Here is a 27,045-nt window from a genome sequence, read left to right on the forward strand (position 1 = left end):
TGACGGACCCATAAAACTGGCCAGCGCTTTGAATCACTTCATTATTCTTGCACCCTCAAGGCCCTTCCCCATTACCACCCAGCCCTGTCAATCACTGTATTCGCATAATCTGTGTGGCCAAATGGACCACACTACCAGGCATGTCAATCACTTCAATAATTCTCCCCTTACTTTTTCAAGCGTCTCTCAAATTAGTATTTAGTCTTGTGAGAGTATACTCACCTTTGAGTATAGGCCCTATTATTAAACCTTTCCCAGTAAATGTTTTGAGTGTGTCGGCTAATCCCCTGACAGGGGTAAAGGTCAAGGATCCATCTGAACCACCTGCAGCTCACTCTGTTGTCAAAGGGCCTTGGCCAGCTGGATTGATTATAGGCTACTCTATCAGTCAGGTTTTTGGCGCCCCCTGGTGATTAAACTGCAGTAGGTAACTATGAAATTGACAACAAGCTCGTACTGTACAGACAGACACCATATACTTAATTGCCCCCTTAACACTTGTGGAGATCTGAGAGGATTTAATAAGAGTAAGCAATATGGCATAACCTCTGCCAAGGAGGGCAAGCTTGAAAAATTACAAAAGGTGAATGAAAAGGAGAACTCCTAGATTCTGCAGAGATAATGCAAGATAAGGCAAAGGTACAGTGCTGTACATTAAGAAAGCTTTTTTTGGAGGGTAAAAATATGTTTATGACTATGTATACTGTAAGTGGTTTAGTTATATTTACCTCAGCTAAATTGTATTTTCACATGATTGCCAGTAGATGGCAGCGTATTCCCAGAGAAAGGCACTGGTCACGCTTGATACCATCTGAATTTAGAGTGAAACTAGACATAACCAGGTAGAGTGGATGAACCTCCATTTTAGATGTTAATCCGTTCACCTTGTTTACATATTTATGCAGTAAGTACCTGATTATCTTGTAAAAGAATTACAGCTATTTACCCCACATAAATAAATAATCATTTCTGTCTGATTTATAGTAATGAAAAATGATATGACATTAATAAACTATCAATTTATTCCAATGATGAACCTGTTCTTGTACCAATAATGGCACTATAATATGATTCAGATTCCATCTACACACAAACACTCCCACAGAGAAGCACACAAACCTCGCTGGGTGGCTTTCCCCTCGCCCTCCCAATTCCATTCATTTCCGATGTCTTCTAAAAGGCTAGCATTTCCTTAATTAAAATTTAATCCAGAATGCCGTCTCCTTAAAACGAGGACTAGCCTCCAGAGGAGTCTTATTTGATTAAAAAAAGACGAGGAGGAGAAGTCCTGGGTAGATCTGCGTGTGGGGGAGACGGCCCTAATTGGGCTCCCAAGGGGGCCCTGCCTGATAGAGGGAGAGAGTGTGTGTGTGGGGGGGGGGGGGGGGGGGGTAGTGGTAGCACCAGGCTCTGGTGGATTAGGAAAACAAATTGCCAGTGGGGAGGAAGGCGCTGGGATGAGCACTCCCTGAGCCCCTCGCTGAGGAGAGGGGAGGAGCATAAAGCCGCAGGAGTCTTCTGGGGCCCTCCTCAACTCCCAATGCCCTCCTCAGCACCGCACTTCACTGCACTGCACGCCTGGACTACTGTCTGCTACAACTCCCTCTGCTGCACTTTCCTCTCTTCCCCTGTATGATTTCCGCTCTCTTCTTTCCCCTTTCTCTCTCTCCTCATGTGTTAGCTATACTTCTGCTCCCTCTCCTCCTCTCCCTTCTGAGTTATACTTCCACACGGCACCTCTCTCCCTCTTTCCTCTCACTGTTCCTGGGTTACACTGCTTCCTCTGTTCCCCCTCTCCCCCCTCTGTCTTCCTCCCTTACCCTGCACACTTGTATGAATGTTTGTGTGTGTGTATGTGTGTGACTGTCTGACAGTCATACGAGGGAGCCCAGCCAGGGGAGATGGGGACAGGAAAACGTCTCCTTCTTAGTTCCCTCATGGCCTGTGTTCATTCAGCATGTCACAGCTATTGTTGTGTTCCATTGGCACAGCAATGCTTTGTTTGAATTAGCCCATGGCACAATTTCTATATTTTTATGTCTACAGTTTCAGTACATAATGTACTGTCATTTTGAATAGGAATTCAATTTGAAGAAATATGATGTGTGCATGCTACTATTAATACCCCTTTGAGTGATGTTCACTGCTGTACATCCTCCTCTACATGTTAAGCCAATGTTGATACCATTCTTCACCGCAGCACACTGCATTGGCAGGTTGATTAACAGTAATTTTCCATTTTAATTGGGGAATCCCAAACATAATTAATCATCAGAAAGCCCCCCACCCCCACATCTATCCCCACCTTTCTCCTCTCTCTCTCTCTCTCTCTCTCTCTCTCTCTCTCTCTCTCTCTCTCTCTCTATTTCTTTGTTTTGTGACAGGAGACGTTGGGGAACGATCCTCCATCAAGTTTGCCCATCCATGTATGTTCAGTTCCCATCTTCCCCTGCGCAAACACAATCGTCACACCAATGGGCCTCCTTGTTAAGTCAAAGATAGCTCCCGGAGCTAAAAGAGAGAAAAAGAGGAGCTAGCTGGTCCCTGCGATACTGCCGCACTCACACGCATGATTACCTTTAAATGGACTGCCTTGGTGAGGCCAGGACTGATGGCGCTGTGGATCTACCAGACTCACTCAACATTTAGAGAGAGTGAGAGACAGAGGAAATGAGCGAGAAAGAGGGGAAGAGAGACAGGAAGGATAGAGAAAGAGATCGAGAGAGGGGGAGGAGGGGATGTAGAGAAAGGGAAATAGAGAAGGACAGAGAGAAGAAGAGATGGAGAAAGAGTGCGCGAGAGAGAGAGAGAGAGAGAGAGAGAGAGAGAGAGAGAGAGAGAGAGAGAGAGAGAGAGAGAGAATAAGGCCAACATAGTACTTTTATTAAAATAAATGTTATATGTGTGTGGAGAGAAAAAGTGATACATGCATTTAAATCTGAACTGCTTTCAGAATGTTTTTTTTCCAGGATTGTTTTTTATTACTGTAATTTATCCTCTTTAAAGCCTCCTTCTGGAGATACATTTGAGACAGTATACATTTGTTCAACATTTCTGCACAAGTCCAGCTTAATTGAGACTCATCTTTACTCCATTCAGAAATGGATTGAACAGAGCCATTAGTCTCATTACGAGTTGAGAATTTCTTTGTAATAATTAGTCTAAAAGAGCAATATATATATATATATATATATATATATAGCTAGATATTCTCCATGATTATGATTATGTCATTGTGTTTGTGTGTTTGTGTGTGTGTCTCATCTGTCTATCTGTCAACCAATCTGTCTGTACTGTACGTATGATTGTTTGTTTGCCTTTGTATGTTCTTCTACTCTACTCAGTTAATTGAGATTGTTCTAGACCACTCCCTGGGCCTGGGAGGGTTCTAGTGGGGGAAAGTGCATGACAAAAGACACGGTGAGATAATACTGACAAGGTGTCTCTCTCTTTCTTTCACTAACGATACCCATGAAAGCTGGCCTGTCTTTCAGGTTTGATTTCTAATCACTGTGCACCCCACCCAGCCCAAGCATTAACTGACAGGAAATGTATACGGGTGAAGGGGGAAAAAGTCACTCATAAACGGAAAGTGCAGCCATGAATGAGCTGACAGGAGTTTTATGAGGGATTTTAGGAGGTTTTGACTCACTATGACTAAATTGACTCTATCGTATGGTTGGCTTAGGTTGTGATGTATTTGGTAGTCTTCCCGAATGTATGGAATTTGAAATGAAGTAGTCAAAGATAACTTGTTTGACTACAGTTCATCGGCTGCATAAGTTGGCAGGCAATTTTGTAGTTTAATAGAATCCACAGATGTTTCACCTAAAGGCATTCATGTACTCTTCGCTTCTTAGACCGATTCATTAGATAACATAATGTCTGTCTGAGCGAGTGGGATTATACATTTCATATGTTTAGGAGAACAGACTGGTTTGGTCTGCATTCCGATGGTACGCTATGTCTTATGGGGGATCTTAAATACATGTATGATTACATGCATAAAATGCCGGGGTTGAACAAGTGTGCATTTCCCTCTCTACTAGTTGGCTTGCATGCAGTGCCATGGGATTGTGTTCATGTTAAATGTGTCTGGTGTTTCTCGTTACCCAATAGCCCCTACTTTTCAACAAGTTATTCTGCCACTTATATGCCAAATAACTTTAAGAGCCAGGGATTTTCAACAGGAGTAATTGTGGCTGGCCAAAACAGCCTCTGATTCTATGGTAACTTAGACAGGCTATATTATTTCCTGCAAATGAAACAGAATGGAAATTTCCCAGCTTATCATTGAAGCAAACATTCTTGTAAAATTACATGCAAATAGTCTGGAAAAATGGTAGCTTTTATAACAGCTAAATGTACCATTATACACTGTTTAGCTATTATACACTGGGTTTAGCAAAAGTGCAAAATACAAATGCAAGTTTATATTATGTATTTTACGTAAATAACCTTTATCAGCATAACAATGTGGAACAGAGTGTGAATAAGGGAAACAATATATATGAAAATATAACACTACATTCAGGCCAAGGCAAATAAATAATTGTGTCAATAGTATACTGTTTAGCAGTGAACAATACTTGCTTTAATAATCACTGTGATTACATTATTTTTATTGGTGATTTTAAAATATTTCTAACTGAAATCCAGCAATATTCAAGTTCTTAAATGTGTTAAAGTTTTGCATGAGTTACTTGACATGTGTTTCTTTGTTCTGTAATAAACAAAAACATCAAAGTTGTGATTAAATTATTTAAGTAGACGTAAGGCAATTTTTCTACCTACAAGACTGATAAAAGGTGTTGTGAATGAATTTTAAAGAACAAATATGGAAAGTTTCCAATCGAAAGTAGAATAGTATATACAGCACAACATGAAAACTATAGATTTCAGCAGATTGCTTGTATTCCCATTTCAGATCTACAGGGGCGCTGTTCTCCCAAATTCAAGTTCAAATTCAAGCACACATTGCTGAGACCGCTGAAGTATTGATAAAACATTCAGCCATGCAGTCAAATAATTAAAATGTTTTCACAATGCAAACTATACATCTTAGTCACTACATTTACTAAATAAAGTCCATGTAAAGAATTTATAATAAAAAATAATTTACAATAAAATAGTTCTAACCACCTTTCACAGTGTTATTCTTAAAAACACTTCAATAAATAAGATAATATTTACATGAAATAGAACTAACGGTTTACAACACCAAAACTATTAACGTGATTAGTGTAAAACGAAATATTATAAAATGATAATCTTAATCCAACAATTAATAAACGCATTTGAGCAATGAGAAACAAGTAGCACACAGAAATTAGGCTACAGAAAGAAGAGCAGAAATAATAGGCTACATGTAAAACAAGAGTAGGCTATACTACATTTCTCATGCATAGCCTAATCTAATGGATAGTAGCCTATATGAAATAGCAATATTGGCAATCACATGTCGAAAAGCGAATAAAATCAGTCCAAACCACACACTCGACAACAAATCTTTCAGCATTGTTCACGATCTACATGGAAAATCCATCCCATGTTTTAGCTGTTAAAGAAATTGCCAACTCCCGTTCAATAATTCTATTCTGTGGCCCTATTCAATATCACAGGTTCATGTTCAATAACTCCATTCCACGCCCATGTTCAATAAGCGATGTCCCTGTTCAATTGCTCCGCTCCGTGTTTTGCGCGCGCTCCCCCTCCTTTCTACTGAACTCCAGCCCCTCGCTCTCTCTGTATCAGCCTCTCACTCCGTCTCAATATGTCTCAAGATGGCGGCCAATGCGGGATCGATGTTTCAATATTGGAAGCGCTTTGATTTACAGCAGCTGCAGGTCAGCCTTTTTCCTTAAAGTTTCTCTGCTTTCTTGAAGCCTTATGCGTGGCAAACCGTTGTCGAGTTGTGGCTTCGCTCTTGAGCCCCTCTTTGCCGGTGTTTGTGGCCGCTTTTGGAGCTCTCTTCTCCCATTGATTAAAGCGGCTCTCTCGTTGATCGGAAATTGATCCTCTTTGTTCAATTCCCATCGATCAGACATCATGGCCGCGGGGAAGCGGTCACTATGGCAATTCCGGGAGCAAAGGCGATTCCACTCTCATGGAAGACTATTCTAGTTCAAAACTGGAAACTTAATACCTTTGAGAGGATGTATTTGATGTTCTTGATGCGTTTTGTTTGAATAATTTGGTTAAAGAAAATAAGTGCATTGGTTGTCTCGAGCTCTCGTGGGTGGCGCTGTGGTGCTGAAACGAGATGGGTGCAGAAGAGTTAGGTGACTTATGTTGTCTGTTTTACACTGGGAAATATTGCGTTTGAATAAGAAATATACAAAATGTTGTGACAGCATACATTTCATAATAGCTGTTTGTAGTTATTATTTTCGAGAAAAGCTTATCGCGAAGCATCGTGCTCTTTTTTTTTTTTTTTTAGGGAAGTGTTTTGCCTGCATCTAGGCAACTCGGTAGCTATTTTAATAACAAAAACAGTTTGCTGATGTCTAGTTTGTCGTGGTTGTGTTAATCTGTAGAAAAAAATGTGTTTTGAAATACAGGCCAGCGAAAGTGTGATTTTTACTCTTTATGCGTAGCCATGGGCTGTAGACATGGATATTCTCACCCAAGTTCAAGTTTGCGTTATTTCAATCTGTAATAGTTTACCATTAACTAAATAACCAAGTTGTATGTTTTATTTCGTTTGAATTGTGCGCTCAATAGATTTTAAATGCATTATGAGTGCTCGAGCCACTTTTGCTTCCATAAAATGTCTATCTGCTTTATAATTTATAGTTCTGTATGAGCATATACTGCAGTTTAAATTGAGCACGTATAGGCCTACCCAAATTTGATAAATCGCTTATTTTATTTTGATTTCAACAGGTCAAAAGTTATCTAAGACTGAAATTTGAATTGACTGTTGACTAATCGACAGCAGCAACTTGGGAGTGTCATTTTTGCATATTAGGCAAACGTGATTGGTTAATCAATAGGCCTATAGAATTAAGGTGTTATTGAATAGTCCCAATGAATGTGCTTCGCTTTCATGAGGGTTACACTCATTGTGAAGGCTATTTGTTACATTTAAACAAACTACTACCAATCGCAACATACGTATTTATGTAGCCTATATAGTCTAGTTAATCCTTTAAAATCAATATTTGGTTACTTTTTCTCTTTGGCTTTTATTCTGATTGGTAAATTTCAATGACCCTAGTTGCCTACTAAAAGCCTATTCAACTCCGATTTCGTGGATATGTCGTTTTTGCATGTATTTTACAGCCTACAAATGTAGGCTAATGATTCTCAAATTAAAAGGGGGTGTAATATCGATTCAGGTGGCCTAGGCTACTATCAAAGGAATGTTTGAAATGTACACGTCACTGAGTCTCACGGGTTTTTGCACATCATGTCAGGAGGGGGAATGAGACAATGCGTGCCCTTTTCAATGGACAATATTTCCATCCCAAGATTAGAATTAAGTCTATTTAAAAGGTGCCGAAAATATTTTGTTATTCATCCGTATGCCGTTTATTTTCGACCATTGTTTTCCATGCTACGCCATGGTCTTCTGCGGCCAGGGAACAGGTTGATCTCAATCACAGGGATGTGTTTTCTCAGCTATTTTGCCCCGTGCGACATGTACCATTACCTCTTGAAATCATTGTATTTTTGAAAAGACAATGTGGGTGTATCCTACTGTTCTTTCCCTATCTGAATTTGTTCACTCTATTTTGCGTTCAACTGGTTCAGGGATTTTCTGGAGGAATGTAACCTAGGCTCTCGATCTGAAATACATTTTTTTGTAGAAGGAAAATAGCCTTACGGTTTTATGACTGATTTATGATTCTCACGCGAGGTGTGCTTTTGGCGCCACGAATATAATGCCTCATATTGTACCCACTGTAGCCAACCTCCGATAATTGAGAGTTGCACATAGGCTCTTATGTCTTTATTTACATAGTTAAAGCGTCCTGCTTCACATTCTGTCTAGCAATAAAGTCAACATTGATTACATTTAATTTTGAAATGGTAATTAAGTTCATATGACTTTATGGCCACAGTTATCTACACTGAACAAAAAATATAAACAACATGAGTGAGCATTTCTCCTTTGCCAAGATAATCCATCCACCTGACAGGTGTGGCATATCAAGAAGCTGATTAAACAGCATGTACATTACACAGGTGCACCTTGTGCAGGGGACAATAAGGCTCCCAAGTGGCGCAGCAGTTTAAGGCACTGCGTCACTACAGACCCTGGTTTTTGGTCAGTGTAAATCAAATGGAATTTGTAATAGGTCTACCTTATTTAAGCAATAAGGCCAGTGGGGGTGGTCAATATATGGCCAATATACCATGGCTAAGTGCTGCTCTTATGCAGTGTGGAGTGCCTGGATACAGCCCTTAGTCGTGGTGTATTGGCAATATACCCCAAACCCCCGAGGTGCCTTATTGCTATTATAAACTGGTTACCAATGTAATTAGAGCAGTAAAAATAAATGTTTTATTTTACCTATGGTATATGGTCTGATATACCACAGCTATTACCAATCAGCACTCAGGGCTTGAACAGCCCAGCTTCTAATTGCATTTATAAACGGGGTGTTTTGAGCCCTGAATGCTGATTGGCTGACAGCTGTGGTATATCAGACCGTATAACAAAACATGTATTTTTAATGCTCTAATTATGTTGGTAACCAGTTTTATAATAGCAATACGGCACCTCGGGGGTTTGTGGTATATTGCCAATATACCACTGCTAAGGGCTGTATCCAGGCACTCCGCGTTGCGTCGTGCTAAAGAACAACCCCCCCGGGCCTTATTGCTTAAGTAAGGTAGGCCTATTACAAATTCCATTTGCTTTAAATTGAACAAAAATATTAATGCTACATGCAACAATTTCATTGATTTTACTGAGATACATTTCATGAGGAAATACATTCATTAAGCCCTAATCTATAGATTTCACATGACTGGGAATACAGTTATGCATTTGTTGATCAAAGATACCTTACGAAAAAATGTGCCTCAGGATCTCATCACAGTATTTTTGTGCTTTCAAATTGCAATCGATAAAATGCAATTGTGTTCATTGTCCGTAGCTTATGCCTGCCCATACCATAACCCCACCACCACTCTGTTCACAACAGCAAACCACTCGCCCACACAACGCCATACATGTGGTCTGCGGTTGTGAGGCTGGTTGAACGTACTGCCAAATTCTCTAAAATTACTTTGCAGGCGGCTTATAGTAGAGAAATTAACATTGCATTCTCTGGAAACAGTCGTGGACATTCCTGCAGTCAGCATACCAATTACACGTTCCCTCAACTTGAGACACCTGTGGCCTTATTGCTTAATTATACCAATGGCATTGTTGAATATTCGTTTCTGATTGGCTTGAAGGGCATTCTAGAGTGTGCATTATTTCCTTATAATGCACAGTATATTTGCACAGTAGAATTCAATGGCTATAGTGTTGTTTTGTCTCTAGTCGTGATGTGTGTTTTATCCTATATTTATGTTATTTATTTAAAAATATATATAATTTAATCCCAGCCCCTGTCCCCGCAGGAGGTCTTTTGCCTTCTGGTAGGCCGTCATTGTAAATAGGAATTTGTTCTTAACTGACTTGCCTAGTTATTTAAAAAAATATATAGTTCATTATTACATGTTTGAGCTGCATTTGAAAGCAAAAGTCTAATTGAAAACATTATTGGCATTGTTGAATTAGATTTTCTTAATAGCAAGGTAGGACTGATGGTTTGGTTAGCTAAACTAGCAAGTCTGTTTGTTTGGTTATAGCAACTACTGTCGCTATCTAGCAAACTTGCAATCCACTTCAGTGGATGTTGTACACATTTCTACCTGCAAATGAACACATATCTAGGGGTAAATGTGCTAAATTATACCCATGGTCTAAACGGGATAGTTACCTCGGGGCTCTATTCGTTCTCTGGAAAATAATGCAACTTTGTGGAAGGGTAGTTCCACTCTGCTAGCTCGTCATTCATTATTTTCCAGATCGCATAGCCCTTCATTGATTATCTCTTACTAATTGGAACATCAAAACCAGTTAAATACGATTCTGAAATGACACATCTTAAGAAATGTATTCTCAAGTACAGTTATAATTTGTCTATATAGTTTATATCTTAAGTAATACATTCAGTTAGATAAATCTAGCATTATTTAGGTTAATTTTGTTAAAATCTCATACTGAATATTTTGTGGGGTATTTTTTATGTTTAGAAATAGTGAACCATTAATCTAGTCAGAAACCTTAACTACTATTATCAATCATTCTAAACAAAATGCTTCTTCATCTTTTATTTAACCTTTATTTATCTAGGCAAGTAATTTAAGAACAAATTCTTATTTACAATGACGGTCTAACCCGGCCAAACCCGGGCTGGGCCAATTGTGCAGCGCCCTATTTATTTTTAATTTTTTATTTTATTTCACCTTTATTTAACCAGGTAGGCTAGTTGAGAACAAGTTCTCATTTACAACTGCGACCTGGCCAAGATAAAGCATAGCAGTTCGACACGTACAACACAGAGTTACACATGGAATTAACAAAACATACAGTCAATAATACAGTAGAAAAAATACAACAAAGTCTATATACAGTGAGTGCAAATTAGGTCAAATAAGGGAGTTACGGCAATAAATAGTCTATGGTGGCGAAGTAATTACAATATGGCAATTAAACACTGGAATGGTAGATGTGCAAAAGATGGATGTGCAAGTAGAGATACTGTGGTGCAAAAGGAGCAAAATAAATAAATACAGTATGGGGATGAGGTAGATAGATGGGCTGTATACAGATGGGCTATGAACAGGTGCAGTGATCTGTGAGCTGCTCTGACAGCTGGCTCTTAAAGCTAGTGAGGGAGATGGGAATCTCCAGCTTCAGTAATTTTTGCAGTTCCTTCCAGTCAGTGGCAGCAGAGAACTGGAAGGAAAGGCGACCAAAGGAGAAATTGGCTTTGGGGGTGACCAGTGAGATATACCTGCTGGAGCACGTGCTACAAGTGGGTGCTGCTATGTTGACCAGCGAGCTGAGATAGGGCAGGGCTTTACCTAGCAGAGACTTGTAGATAACCTGTAGCCAGTGGGTTTGGCGACGAGTATGAAGTGAGGGCCAGCCAACGAGAGCGTATAGGTCGCAGTGGTGAGTAATGTATGGGGCTTTGGTGGCAAAACGGATGGCACTGTGATAGACTACATCCAGTTTGCTGAGTAGAGTGTTGGAGGCTATTTTATAGATGACATCGCCGAAGTCAAGGATCTGTAGGATGGTCAGTTTTACGAGGGTATGTTTGGCAGCATGAGTGAAGGGAGCTTTGTTGCGAAATAGGAAGCCGATTCTAGATTTAATTTTTGATTGGAGATGCTTAATGTGAGTCTAGAAGGAGAGTTTACAGTCTAGTCAGACACCTAGGTAGTTGTAGTTATCCACGTATTCTAAGTCAGAGCCGTCCTGAGTAGTGATGCTGGATGGGCGGGCTGGTGCGGGCAATGATCGGTTGAATAGCATGCATTTAGTTTTATTTGCGTTTAAGAGCAGTTGGAGGCCACGGAAGGAGAGTTGTATGGCATTGAAGCTCATCTGGAGGTTAGTTAACACAGTGTCCAAAGAAGGGCCAGAAGTATACAGAATGGTAGTCTGCGTAGAGGTGGATCAGAGAATCACCAGCAGCAAGAGCGACATCATTGATGTATACAGAGAAGAGAGTCGGCCCGAGAATTGAACCCTGTGGCACCCCCATAGAGACTGCCAGAGGTCCGGACAACAGGCCCTCCGATTTGACACACTGAGCTCTATGGGACTCCCTATGGGACTCCCAATCACGGCCGGATGTGATAGTCTGGATTCGAACCAGGGACTCTAGTGATGCCTCTTGCACTGAGATGCAGTGTCTTAGACCGCTGCGCCACTCAGAACTGCTGCGCTTCCCAGAACATAAGACATGTTAACTACACATGTCTACCAATGGTATCCATTTAATGAGTGTGCATTGACTCTTGACAGCCATACATAGTTCTCGCATAAAGTATGCGTCATGTAGGGTTATGTTAAGAGCCCAGCAATAATCATGTTAAGACCCATCCAATGATATTAGTCAAGACAGCTGCTCAGCAGAGAGGAGCGAGGCGATGGCCCGTCTGGAGGATCCAGACCCGACAGCAGGGTGGACTCAAGATTTCACCTCTATTATTGATGACAACTTATTTAATTTGCTGCAGTATTGCCACCGGTGAGTCTTTCTGACAGGGTATGCTCAGGCTTGTCAGGCACTGCGGTATGGCCTTTTCATCACCAGCGGCCACAGCCTCTTTTAATTGGACTCTCAGAATAAGGAGTTGCTAGTGATACCACATGTACATGTTACAAGTAATAAACCAGTATATTGTTTCTGTTTTTATGGCCTTCTCAAATTGGTGCATTCCAAATGGGAAAGACATTAAGCTTCAAGACAAACCTTAAATGGCTCGGCAGAAATAGGATTTCTGTCTCTGAGCCACTATCCCAAACAAGGCAACTGCTGCTTTCCACTCAGTGATCACCTGGGAAGCGCATCAGATAATGTAAATCCAAGATGTTGTAGTAGACTCAATGGTGATACCACCAGACATTCTAAAGCAGTTTATTTCCAACTGGAATGTAAGCTTATGTCTACAGCTTGTCAGTGTTACAGGCATTGAATGAGTTATAAGGATCAAGATGAATGTTTCTTCACAAGCTGTACGGGTGCGTTCATGCAATCCTGTCTGAAAGACCACCTACATCAATCAGCGTTTTCCAAACTAGGGATCGCAACCCCATGTGGGGTCGGCTGATTTGAAAATGGGGTCGTGAGGAAAAAGTAAAAAATAAAATAAAAAAACACTGCTTGGTTTATAGAACCTGGGTCAGTAACCTCCGGTAGCCGCTAGATGCAGTGGTGATAAACAGAGTGGTTTCTGTTTTCTTCCTACAAATGTGACTTTTGAACAGTTTAAGCTACAAAATATTATGACCCCATCACCATCACTGAAAGATAAGACTCAGGAACATGTATGTGTCTTCTGTTTCCCTTTGAATGCCATCAGGCCACACATGACCAGTTATAACAGAGTGGAGACTAGACACTAAATCAGAATGGGGGGGAAAGAACATCGATGTTCTTTTCTACACATAATATCATACGTATTTGACTGATCTTCTGAACTTCCCAATGCCTTTGTGATGCATTTGTCACTTTAAATCATCCTTCAGATTGAAGTACTGTCAAAAGTACTGTCAGACTGATTTGTAATAGACTGTCATAAAAAATAAAAGTAAACATTGATTACATAACTCTTTTGACATGCTGGGGCGACTTTTTTTTTTAATCAAAAAGGGGTCGTGGGTCAAAAAAGTTTGTGAACCCCTGATCTACATATTAGGGCTGGGAATTGCAAGGGACCCCCCTTCGCAGCTACAAACTGCATAGTATTTTGGGGACTCAATGCTCAAACTCAGTCGAAGTGGAACCAATCCATCAACAAATGCTACTCCCACTTCAGTATCATTATATCCTCATGTCCTGGATATTTGTCTAAGGTCATTCAACAAATGAACAGGGAGACTACAGTTTATGCACACTACAAATAGTGAATGTGCAAAGATCAGAGTTGGGGGCTAAAGAATTTGAAGGAAATTAACACACACACAACCCCTACAAGCCCGTCTCTCAGGTGTGGTGACTTTCAATATTTCCCCGCTCATCTCAGACAGACAGCCCACGGGAGCTTGCCCTTTGAAGTTTGGAATAAAAGGGTTTTCTTGTCAGGCATTTTTTGGGACATGCTCCTACGCTGCTTACAGTAGGCAGCTCAGTGTGAAACTTTGAAATGGCACCATTACAGGGCTGCCTTTTGAAGTTGAAAGGACGCCCACAGTTTCCTATTCAGGCCCTTGCTCTCCTGATTAAGTTTGATTTGGCTGTTTACATTCTTTGTGGGCCAAAAGCTGCCCCTGTCCCCCATGTGCCAATTCCATTTCTCATGTGAGCCCTCAGACAGGGCCTCCTCAGAAAGCCTGCTCTCCTCTCCGTGTCCGATTGTCAGTTTGTTCTTCATTAGCCACTTTGTTCACAATCCTCCCCATGAATGAACAAATGGTGTTAATCTAATCTATATTATTATTTTCCATGGCTTTTATCAGACGAATGTCGCAAATCTGTTTTTGATATAGTGTTTTATTGAAATGATCCATCTGAGGCGTGCGTCGTAAAATCTGTAATTATAGCATGTTTAATGTTTTACAGTTTTTCCACTGAACATTGCTTTTAACTTAAATTTCTGATGTGGAAAATGTAAACATTTTCAGGTTATTATTTTCCCAGAATTAATTCAGGTTTTAAACTATTAACACCTTGAAGGCAGACTAACATCTTTATGTGAATGAGCTTTATTATGTATATTGGGCCTACATAAAATTATAGTGAGAGCATTGTTGGAGTGTCTGGTTTGCAGTAGCTAGCTAAGTGTTTGTTACCGTACAGAGACGTTTGGTTTACTTGAGAGAAGAAGCTTGTCTGGTACAGTTTTCTTGCCCTTAGACCAGCCTCTGAGCTCATTTTTCCACCTCTCCACATAGACGTCCATTCCCATATAGGTTCTCAGCCATTTCAAAGGGTCCTGTGGCGTTGGGCGGCCCCTCAGCATACCACCTGTGTTGATTCCATGTGGTTGGAAGGTGTCCAACTGTAGGTGAGATGCTGTGTTTTGAGGTATTCGGGCCTGTGTGTGGTCCTGCATTTTACACGTCAACATATGGAGATTAGTGAAGGAAGCAATGTCGCCCATGACCGCGCCATGGAGATTTGAGCTCCCCTGCGCCCTAAACTTGTGCTGGCCTGCCGTTGGCTGTAAACATATCAGTTTGATATTTACGATGTGGCAGACACAGGCTGGCTTTGGCTCCCCTGTGTTATTTTTAACCCTCTGTTGCCACAGAATTGCCAATTACATGGGTGCGTCTTGAGATATGCACCACTGCCAATAATTTGATGGAAGGATTCTTTTCTCTGTGCTCTTCAACATAGACTAGAGTATTGACCTAGGTCTTGATTTAAAGATGCCTTGAAGCCACACAAGAAAGATCCATTCTTAAATATTATGTTCAAGTTTCTATAAAGTTGTTTAATCTAAGTCAAAGTGAGAGCTGTATGCTTTCTGGTCCCTTAGGTCACATGTTTGTACAGCAGGATTTTAGATACACAGGCACCTGAGTATGAATCATCCATGCTGAAACAGGCAAATTCCTGACTAGCTCTGCCACATGTCAGTGAAAAAGCAGGAGCCTGCACTCAGGACTAAATTTAGAAAACTCCTTAATGTAGAAATTAAAGGAGAACTGTGCCTCAGCGCTCTGCTACCCCTCAACCCCCCCACCACATACTCCCGTCCCCTGTCGATTCCCCTGTCAGATCCACACCACTTCAAACCCCAACAAGCTTGTAAACAAGGCACAAAACAAGACAGACATTTGCATGTCCCCATCCAAATTTAGCCCAAGCGTCTTTGACTTTCCTTTTTCTTTGCCCTGGGAGTTCATAATTGCAAAGGAATACTTTATATTTATACGTTTCCACATAGCATTTGGGACCTGCAGTATTTTTTTGACCAAATTCTTTCCGAGGCAACAAGGTTCTGTCCCGATCAGTCTCAGTGTGAGCAGTGCTGAATGCTCACAGCTGGAACTCCTTGTCTCCCTGCACAGTTAAATGCTTTAAGACGTACTCGGCGTAACTTATGTTCAGTATCTTTTTATCTCTCTTTTGTGGAAGAAGACTAGTCAGACATGCCTGTAAAAGCTCAGAAGAAATCCCATCGTTTGTGGTCATATTTATGATGCAGTGTAAATCATTTAAAAAATAATGTTCTTGAAATATGGAACACAACTGGATTAACAAATCAATTGAAATGTACCCCTTGCCTGGTAATATTTTCTTGTTCTGTAGCGAGCTGTGTTCAGCTGTCAGTGGTTTATCTCCACTGTCTGACAAATAGGTCCAGACCAATGATTTATGCACTAAATGACTGTCAGGGGGTGCTGTTTTTAAGCCACTGCGCCTCGATCATGGCACTACCCCACCGTAGTAAAAAATATATTGGAAGCTATAGAAATGCATTTATTAATGTCTACATTTGGATTTTGCCACGTTTATTCTATTACATACATCTTAATGCATACCTTTAAATGGAATTGTGAGATATACCTAAATGTAGAATATAAAAATATATAAACATTTTCCTGTAGTATAATTTTTTTCAAAGTACTGTTACTTTCCTCACTACAACAAAAAATACTACATTTACAATCTACATTTGTCCTCAAAACATTTAGCAGACGCTCTTATCCAGGGTTTATATACATTTTACATTTTAGTAATTTAGCAGACACGCTTATCACGTCACGCGTTGAATGCGGACCGATGGAGAGCTCAGTTTGTTTGGTTACTAGCTACCTTTAAAAAAAAAAAAATTGGATCGCGCGGCGCAGTTAGCCTCAGTTGCTGGTACTGCTATATCTCCAGGGATCCTGCTAACCAAAAGTCTGCTTGGCGTAGCAGCTAGCCCAGCTGCTAACTAGCTATCAAGCTAGCAACGTTTCCTTGACAGCTTGAACACAGTCCATGAAGCGTTTAGCCCTTGAGGTGGAGCAAGCCCACAGGTCTGGTAAACATGTAACCAGCCTAGGTGACAGACCCAAGCCGATAGTGGTGAAGTTCCTGAGGTTTTACCTTTTCACGTGTGCGTTACGCAACATGAGAGTTAACCCGTGCTGCCCTCAAACCAAGGCACACTGCCTGCTAATTATCTATAGGCTATGTTTCAACTGGTCAATTTCAAATTATTTTCTAAGAAGTTTTATTTTCTACCAACAGTTTGAATTGAGGTGAGTTCTGCCTCATTAATTCGCATAAGAAGTATCCCATTTCACTATTGCGGACAATTTATGTTTGAGACTTTACTGAGCCGGACAAACTTCTCTCTTCAACTAGAGCCCAAGCACTCCCCCAGTGTTTCCCCAGATCAAGTATGAAGACATTGCACTTCTCTAGTCTTGGCACATTTTCTGACTGGCCCCCGCATTGTCTTTGTTATTTTCCTTAGAAATAGTAACTTTGGACATGTGTGCGTTCCTATCAAAGTAAGTGCCTTATTTTATGTATATCATGTTGTCGTTTCGACTGTAGCATACCATATGGAGCATAATGTATTTACTGTTTTATTCACATGTTTTCAAGTTCTGGTGATAAATCATGCATTCCGATTCTAGCGTAGATTGTTATAGACACACATGATGTGTGTAAAATACTTTTTTGAAAGCTGTACTGATTATGATGAGCTAATGCTAAGCTATTTCCCAACTGTATGTGGCACCATCTTTGTTGATGTCATACAATGCATTCTGGTTATCACATAAGCACCTATCAGACCAAAGATGTTATAAGAAGGGATAGTTCACTCGACTGACTTATGGCGCTTTCAAGACAACTGGGAACTCTGAAAAGTCTGAGGTCAAATCATGACGTCAGTGATCTTCAGGTCGGAAGGTTGGCGCTCTAGAAAGAGGCCAGATTCCGAGTTAGATGACAGTTCAAAACAATTTTCCCCAGAACGAAGCCCGGCCAAACCCTCCCTAACCCGGACGACGCTAGGCCAATTGTGCGTCGCCCCACGGACCTCCCGGTCGCTGCCGGATACGACAGAGCCTGGGCGTGAACCCAGTGTCTCTGGTGGCAGAGCTGGCGCTGACTGCAGCGCCCTTAACCACTGCGCCACCCAGGTGGCCTGGGCCCAGGCATCTTTGACCTTGAGTTTGTTTATTTGCATCTTATAGCGAATTACATTCTGGGATTAGGGAGGTTTCTCTTGCCAAACATTAAAAAACCATGGCTACCATCATAAAAATGTAGCTGCTGTTAGCTTTGCTGACATGCATCTTTTTTCTAAACAATATTACATTTCTCCCTTGTGCTCACCTGAATGTGGTACATTGTAAACAGGTCTGGCTGTTAGGTCGCTAACTTATGTTTTTTTTCTCTCCCCGAAACCTGTTATTTAGACTGGTTTATGGAATGAGTTTTGCTGTGGATGTGTTCTGTGTGATGTTTGGATGATGATGTTCGCGTGTATCATTTATTGAGGAATAAAGTTGTAAAGACCAGTATTTTCCTGCAGTACAAAACATTGTTTAGATGCTTTTCGGACAATAAATCAAGTCGAACTTTATTTGTCACATGCGCCGAATACAACAAGTGTAAACCTTACTGTTGAAATGCTTACTTACAAGCCCTTAACCAACAGTGCAGTTCATGAAAGAGTTAAGAAAATATTTACCAAATAAACTAAAGTAAAAATTAATAAAATAACTAGGCTATACAGGGAGTACCGGTACCGAGTCAATGTGTGGAGGTACAGGTTAGTCGAGGTAATTTGTACATGTAGCTAGGGTGTGAAGTGACTATGCATAGATAATAAACAGCGAGTAGCAGCAATGCTGTTTAGATGCGTTTGTTGCGTCATACGTTCTGTTGATACTGTTCCAATCATATATTTGTGACGGTACGCTGCAGGGACCAGTCAACAATGATCACAAATATGTGATCGTACGCGTTGAAGGGTTGAGGACAAGATGGCTGTTCTGCAGAGAGCCAAGAACTTGAGAGGAACCAACATTTCCCTCAACAAGGACATCTCTGAAGCTGTGCATTCTGCCAGAGAGCATAGGAACAATGCCTACATCTGCTACGACAGGCTCATTGTCCACCCTCCTTCCCAAAAGCCTGGGAGGAATGAGAGAGACGAGCTTCAGGGTCAGTAGCTTCAGCCCAACATTACACACTTATGCTTGTATTTTGTCTCCATATTATAAGCTACGCGGAAAGTGCTAAGAATAGCCCATATTAATATATGTAGACTTAGCAAGTTATTGATTTCATTAACCTTATTTCTAACATCGGAAGGGATTCATATATTGGCCATCTCTGAAACTCACTTAGATAATTATTTTGATACAGCAGTGGTAATACAGGGATATAACTGCAGAAAAGACAGGAATGTTTATGGGGGAGGTTTTTGCTGTATATGTTCAGAGCCATATTCCTGTAAAGCTTAGATATCATGTCTTCACTAATGCTGCAGAGCTTTGCTCCAAAGCATTATCAGATTCCATTGGCTGTAGTGACCATAACATTGTGGCAATAACAACAAGTAAAGCCAGTGCGCCAAAGGTTGGCCCTAAAGTAATTCATATATTATTTTGTTGAAGATGTAAAATGTTGGTCTGTGTAGGAAGTGAATCCAGATGCAGCACTGGAAGTATTTGTAAAATGTATTCATTCCAATTGTTTACAAGAATGCACATGTTAAGAAACGAACTGTTTGAGCCCCCTGGGTTAATGATGAATTGAAAAATGTAATGGATCAAATTCATTTTGCAAAAGAGGTGGCAAACAAGTCCGACTGCTCAGCTGATTGATTGACATACTTTAAATTGAGAAATGTTGTGACTAAATTTAAGACAAATAAATTAGGTTACCAAACAAAGATAAAATACATAAACACAGTGGGAAAAATACTTTGGAGTACCTTTATTTGTCATTTTTATTTTATTTAACTAGGCAAGTTAATAACAAATTCTTATTTACAATGATGGCCAACCAAAAGGCAAAAGGCCTCTTGAGAGGGGACAGGGGTTGGGATTAAAAAATAAATTAAGTGATATCATGGACAGAACTCAACTCAATTAATTATCATTAATTGAAGTTGATGAGTCATTTATAACACAACCTTTCGATATTGCCAATCATTTCATGACTATTTCACTAGTAAATTGGAAAAACTCAGTGAAATGACATTGAACAATGAACCATTGTATTTTTGTATAAAATATCTAATAAGGAAAGAGAAGGATTGCACTTTTGAATTGGGTCAAGTTAGTGTGGGAGAGGTGGAAAAACTATTGTTATCCATGAATAGTGACAAGCCACCAGGTACAGTGCCTTGGAGGTATTCACACCCCTCGACTTTTTGCACATTCTGTTGTTTCACATCTTGAATTTAAAATGGATGAAGTGTAGAATTGTTCTGTGACTGGCCTACACATAATGCCCCAAATGAATGAATATCATATTTGATGTTTTCTCTCAATGATTGATTGTACTGTAACACAATGATTGATTGTGGGTGTCATGACACATATATTTAGACTTGTTGTGACATATATTGCGTAATATTTTGGTCTGGTTATGACCCACAAACCCACAAAACAAGGCAAAACATTCCATTACACCATAGTCTGTGTGTCAACAGTGTGTTTATGTTATATATATATATATATTTTTTTAATTAACCATATTATCATTGTAATTACACACACATTGATGTCAGACATGCACCTACACCAAATGCTCTGTTTGCTGATGACAGCGATGAATGCAGGAGCAGATTTCAGGAGCAGGACAAGCCCCCTTCTTTTTGACTGATGACTGATATAAGGGAATGTACATGATAGGCCTGTCTTATATGATTATGATGATCATAATGCTTCTTGACAGTGTCATAAAGTTATGTCAACTTTTATGACATATTATGACCCCGTCATACACTGGGTGTCAAGTAAATTGTTACCGATTGTACAAGGTACACACATGATTTCAGTTTGTGTGTGATATGTTTATTTCGACATTTATAAAGAAACTTAACAATGGAAACGCTGCCATTTTGATCTAAGCTTTTCTGTTGGAATATCACATTAGTGTTCCGACTTTCGGCTGTTACAGATGCACCTCCCCCAACTTTACTCCTGGACTTTCGTCTACAGTCGGTTGCTTTCGCCTTACCACTCAAATGTGCCCATCAAGTCAAGAACTATATGGGACACTGGGCTGAAGGGAGTTGTGGTTTTCATTTAAGCAAATTTTTAACCTAGTTCAGTGTAAAAAAACAAACAAAACGTAATTAACTACAATGAAGATAATCTATTGCGCCTGCTTTTCCCAGCTTGAACAGAGACTGATCAGAGGAAGAGGCGAAGCAAAAGGTTTCACTCTCACCAAAATCTGTCCAAAATAAGCCCAATGCATTTCTACGGCCTTATTTTGGACCTAAGCTTGTTGACTGCCTTCCCGCCTTTGGGACAACGATTCCCATTGTTAGGGTGGAGACATGAGCATCTTGCCATTATATACAGATCTCTGGAAGGGTACACTTTTACGCCTGCTACGTTAGGTTAGATACATACAGACCGCATAGACCACATGAGAGAGGAAAGTACACAACACAACATTGAGAGGGACAGAGCCAGGTCGTGAAAGTATAGCTAAATAGCTAAATAGGAAGACTAAAGACAGTACAGTATTGGGAGCACATACAGTGCATTTGGAAAGTAGCCAGACCCCTTTACTTTTTCCACATGTTGTTACATTAGTCTTTTTCTAAAATGGATTACATAAAAAAATTGTTCATCAGTCTACACACAATACCCCAAAATTACAAAGCGAAAAAAGGTTTTTAGTATTTGTTGAAAATGTATTAAAAATATAAAACCGATACCTTATTTACCTAAGTATTCACACCCTTTCCTATGAGACACGAAATTGAGCTCAGGTACATGCTTTTTCCATTGATCATCCTTGAGATGTTTCTACAACTAGATTGTAGTCCACCTGTGGTGAATTCAATTGATTGGACATGATTTGGAAAGTCACACACCTGTCTATATAAGGTCCCACAGTTGGCAGTGCATGTCAGAGCAAAGAGGTCAAAGGAATTGTCCGTAGAACTCCAAGACAGGATTGTGTCGAGGCACAGATCTGGGGAAGGGTACCAAAAAATGTCTGCAGCATTGAAGGTCCCGAGATCACAGTGGTCTCCATCATTCTTAAATGGAAGAAGTTTGGAACCACCAAGACTCTTCCTAGAGCCAAACTGGGCAGTCGGGGGAGAAGGGCCTTGGTCAAGGAGATGACCAAGAACACAATGGTCACTACCAGAGGTCGTCTGTGGAGATGGCAAAATCTTCCAGAAGGACAACTATCTCTGCAGCACTCAGGCCTTTATGGTAGAGTGGCCAGACAGAATCCACTCCTCAGTAAAAGGCACATGGCAGCCCGCTTGGAGTTTGCCAAAAGGCACTTAAACAAGATTCTCTGGTCTGATGAAACCAAGATTGAAAACTATTTGGCCTGAATGCCAAGCGCATGTCTGGAGGAACCTGGCACCATCCGCATGGTGATGGCAGCATGGTGATGGCAGCGGCAGCGTCATGCTGTGGGGATGTACTGAGAGATCATTGATGAACCTGCTCCAGAGTGCTCCGGACAGACTGGGGCGAAGTTTCCCCTTCCAACACGACAACGTCCCTGAGCACACTGCCAAGACAACGCAGGAGTGCAAGTCTCTGAATTCCCCATGTAAATCTAATCACATTTTTGGTCAGATGCACCGAACACAACAGGTGTAGACCCTACCATGAAATGCTTACTTACAATTGTCTTTGACAATTTTTTGGGCCTTCCTCTGACACTGCCTAGTATATAGGTCCTGGATGGCAGGAAGCTTGACCCCAGTGATGTACTGGTGTGCCAAGTTTGTAGGGTCATACCCAAGAAGACTCGAGGGTGTAATTGCTGTCAAAGGTGCTTCAACAAAGTACTGAGTAAAGGGTCTGAATACTTAAGTAAATGTGATATTTTAGAATAAGCCTGTAATGTAACGGAATGTGGAAAAAGTCAAGGGGTCTGACTACTTTCCGATTGCGTGTACTTTCCGAATGTGGGGCGGCAGGTAGCCTGGTTAGAGCATTGGGCCAGTAACCGAAAGGTTTCTAGATCGAATCCCTGAGCTGACAAGGTAAAAAAAACTTTAGTTCTGCCCTGAACAAGGCAGTTAACCCACTGTTCCTAGGCTGTCATTGTAAATAAGAATGTGTTCTTAACTGACTTGCCTAGTTAAATAAAGGTTAAATATATATTTATTTTTCTTTTAGATGGTCTGGCTGGCTGACTGCTACTGCCTGAGCAGAGATGAGATGATGACTTTAACAAATAAAAAAATAATAGTCATTAAATAAAAACGAAGTAAAATAAACAACTGAAATGTTTATTTTTATTTAACCTTTATTTAACCAGGAAGGGCTCATTGAGATTTGAAATAAATTTTTTGACAGAATCCTGGCCAAGATAGGCAGCACCAAGTCATTACACAATTACAGACAGACATGCAAAATTACAAGTAATCTATTAAAAACCATATTCACAAGAGTACAGCAAAACATAAAACAGCAAATTAAAAACAGGTTGACAGGTTAGGGAATCATTCTCAAAATCCTTCATCCAGGGATTTAAAAACACCAATCGGGACAAGTTCAATATATTATTTAATAATCAGTTCCTGTTTTTCTATTGATTTCTACCCAATGTGGACCTGAAAGAGACAATGGAATAATTTCAATGTTTTTGCAATTTAATGTTCACTATCTTTGGCTTTGGAATTTCCATTGAAAAGCTCTAAAATCATTGTATAATTTAATTTTTTCATAATGCATTTATTGTTAAAAATAATAAACAAAAACCAAAATAACGTTTTACACTGAACAAAAATATTAACGCAACATGTAAAGTGTTGGTCCCATGTGTCATGAGCTGAAATAAAAGATCCCAGAAATGTTCCATATACACAAACTTATTTCTCTCAAATCTTGTGCACAAATTTGTTTATATCCCTGTTAGTGAGCATTTCTCATTTGCCAAGATAATCTATCCACCTAACAGGTGTGGCATATCAAGATGCTGATTATACAGCATGATCATTACACAGGTGCACCTTGTGCTGGGAACAAAAGGCCACTCTAAAATGTGCAGTTTTGTCACACAACACAATGCCACAGATGTCTCAAGTTTTCAGGATGTGTGCAATTGACATGTTGACTGCAGGAATGTCTACCAGACCTTTTGCCAGTGAATTTAATTTCTCTACCATAAGCCAGCTCAAGTTATTTTAGAGAATTTGTCAGTACGTCCAACCACGTGTATGGTGTCGTGTGGGCGAGCGGTTTGCTGATGTCAAGGTTGTGAACAGAGTGCCCCACATGGTGGTGAAAGGGTCATGGTATGGGCAGGCATAAGCTACAGACAACGAACACAATTGCATTTTATTGATGGCTATTTGAACGTACACAAATACTGTGACGAGATCCTGAGGCCCATTGTTGTGCCATTCATCTGACACCCTCACCTCATGTTTCAACATGATAATGCACGGCCCCAAGTTGCAAGGATCTGTACACAATTCCTAGAAGCTGAAAATGTCCCAGTTCTTCAATGGCCTGCATACACTCCAGACATGTCAACCATTGAGCAGTTTGGGATGCTCTGGATCGATGTGTACGACAGCGTGTTCCAGTTCCCGACAATATCCAGCAACTAAGCACAGCCATTGAAGAGGAGTGGAACATCATTCCAGAGGCCACTATCAACAGCCTGATCAACTCCATGTGAAGGAGATGTGTCATGTTGAGGCAAATGGTGGTCACACCAGGTACTGACTGGTTTTCTGATCCACGCCCCCACTTAATTTTGTGAAGGTATATGTGACCAACAGATGCTTATCTGTATTCCCAGTCATGTGAAATGTATAGGTTTGGGCCTCATGAATTTATTTAAATTGACTGATTTATCTACAGTGCATTTTGAAAGTATTCAGACCCCTTGGCTTTTTCTACATTTTGTTATGTTACAGCCTTATTCTAAAATGGAATTCAATGTTTTTATAAAAACATCTCAAACTACATACACTGCACCATAATGACAAAGCAAAAACAGGTTCATAGAAAATTTGACCCAAAAAACGAAACAAACTGAAATATCACATTTACATAAGTATTCAGACTCTTCACTCAGTATTTTTGTTGAAGCACCTTTTGGCAGCGTTTACAGCCTCAAGTCTTCTTGGGTATGATGCTACAATCTTGGCACACCTGTATTTGGGGAGTTTCTCCCATTCTTCTCTGCAGATCCTCTCAAGCTCTGTCAGGTTGGATGGGGAGCATTGCTGCACAGCTATTTTCAGGTCTCTCACGAGATGTTCGATCGGGTTCAAGTCCGGGCTCTGGCTGGGCCACACAGACAATTGTCCCGAAGCCAGTCCTGCTTTGTCTTTGCTGTGTGCTTAGGGTCGTTGTCCTGTTGAAGGTGAACCTTTGCCCCTGTCTGAGGTCCTGAGCGCTCTGGAGCAGGTTTTAATTTTTTTGTTCAGTATTATAATCGAACTGAAACCAAACCGACCTCAAAAAGCACTAAACGATAAACGCGAGGAGCTGCTGCTTCTGCAAAAGCTAATGAGGATCCAAATGAACTAATAAATATACTTATTGTTAGTGCATTCATCTTTAGATAGCTAGGTGGGACAACCACAGTCATAGCTACTTTATTGAGGAGAAATGTACTTGCTATCAGCAAGGAAAGTCGAGTGTGAGGGTCAGTTCATGAATGCCATGCTTTTATTTTGTACAGGCTTCCTTTTTTTCATTCTGTCATTTAGGTTAGTATTGTGGAGTAACTACAATGTTCCTGATCCATCCTCAGTTTCTCCTATGACAGCCATTAAACTTGAACTATTTTAAAGTCAACATTGGCCTCATGGTGAAATCCCTGAGCGGTTTTCGTTCTCTCCGGCATCTGAGTTAGGAAGGACACCTGTATCTTTGTATTGACTAGATGTATTGAACACCATTAAAATTGTCATTAATATCTTCACCATGCTCTATATTCAATGTCTGTTTTTTAAACAATTTTTACCCATCTACCAATAGGTGCCCTTTGCGAGGCATTGGAAAACCTCCCTGGTGTTTTTGGTTGAATATGTTTTTGAAATTCACTGCTCGACTGTAGGGCCTTTATAGATGACTATGTGTGGGGTACAGAGATGGTAGAGAGGTAGCCATTAAACTATTATTGCACACAGAGTCCAAGCAACTTATGTGACTGTTTAACACATTTTTAGACCTGAAATTATTTAGGGTTGCCATAGACATTTCAGCTTTTCATTTTGTATTAATTTGTGAACATTTCTCAAAACACAATTCCACTTTGACATTATGGGGTATTGTGTGTATGCCGGTGACCCCCCAAAAATCTCTATTTAATCCATTTTAAATTCAGGCTGTAATACAACAAAATGTGGAAAAGGTAAATGGGTATGAATACTTTCTGAAGGCACTGTATTTCTCTCTCCCTCTCTCTCTCTCTCTCTGGGTGCTGGGGTTTCATGGGGGGCCCCTTCTGCCTCACACAGTTTTATAGAAATCTTGACGCCAAAGGCATAATTAGCCTGGAATGTGCTGTCCATTTCAGGCGGGGAGGGAGAGTGGGTTAGATGGAGGGGAGGGATCCAGAGAATTGGCCCCTCTTCACTCGCTTCCCTCTGCCCACTGGCTCTCACATAAAGGCTACACTGCAGAGCATGCCCACGCACTGTGATTGCACCCAGCCTCCATTCACTCAAGTTTTAATTTACTATGGACTTTTGTAAAACTATTTTTTACTTTTTTTTGTCAGCCTCACATAAGCTAATGTCTGGCAGCCACAGTCTCTGTTTCACTGTTTGGTAACTGGCAGGAAAATAGATGAATACTGAGAGTAAGTGGAGGAACATTGTCATGGGAAGGTGTGGAGCTTGAAGAAAAGCATTTTGAAGCTGCTTGTTGACATGTATCCGTTATGAGTGTCGCACACAGGCACGTCACGGAAGAGACACTTGTGTATAAGGGCTTGAAGATGAACGCGCACAGCTTGTCCTTGCCCCTTTTGATCATCTTTATGTAGCCTACTCAGAGGAAATGCAGATTGTGGATAGTGTTCATTTTCATTGTGTTTACCTCCGGGACTGAGGTATGTCTGTGCGACGCCACATCTATCACCTAGGCCATGTTGTCCCCACTTAACGCAGGTACATTTAGGCCTAGACGATACAAGAATGACGTGAGTCAGCAACTTC

At 40.5% G+C, this 27,045-nt stretch overlaps 1 protein-coding gene across 4 annotated transcripts in view; it reads left to right on the top strand.

The window, feature by feature from the left end:
* Nucleotides 1-5,651: 5,651 nt before the first annotated feature.
* LOC139423154 (homeobox protein cut-like 1) overlaps nucleotides 5,652-27,045 on the top strand; it is a 247,218-nt gene continuing 225,824 nt past the window's right edge. For all 4 annotated transcript variants that reach the window (XM_071174851.1, XM_071174853.1, XM_071174854.1 and 1 more), the window contains exon 1: nucleotides 5,652-5,846. In XM_071174851.1, the coding sequence (XP_071030952.1) occupies nucleotides 5,652-5,846 (195 nt within the window). The remainder of the gene's footprint in view (nucleotides 5,847-27,045) is intronic.

Source organism: Oncorhynchus clarkii, chromosome 12, assembly GCF_045791955.1.
Source record: "Oncorhynchus clarkii lewisi isolate Uvic-CL-2024 chromosome 12, UVic_Ocla_1.0, whole genome shotgun sequence".
In the NCBI taxonomy this organism is placed as follows: Eukaryota; Metazoa; Chordata; class Actinopteri; order Salmoniformes; family Salmonidae; genus Oncorhynchus; species Oncorhynchus clarkii.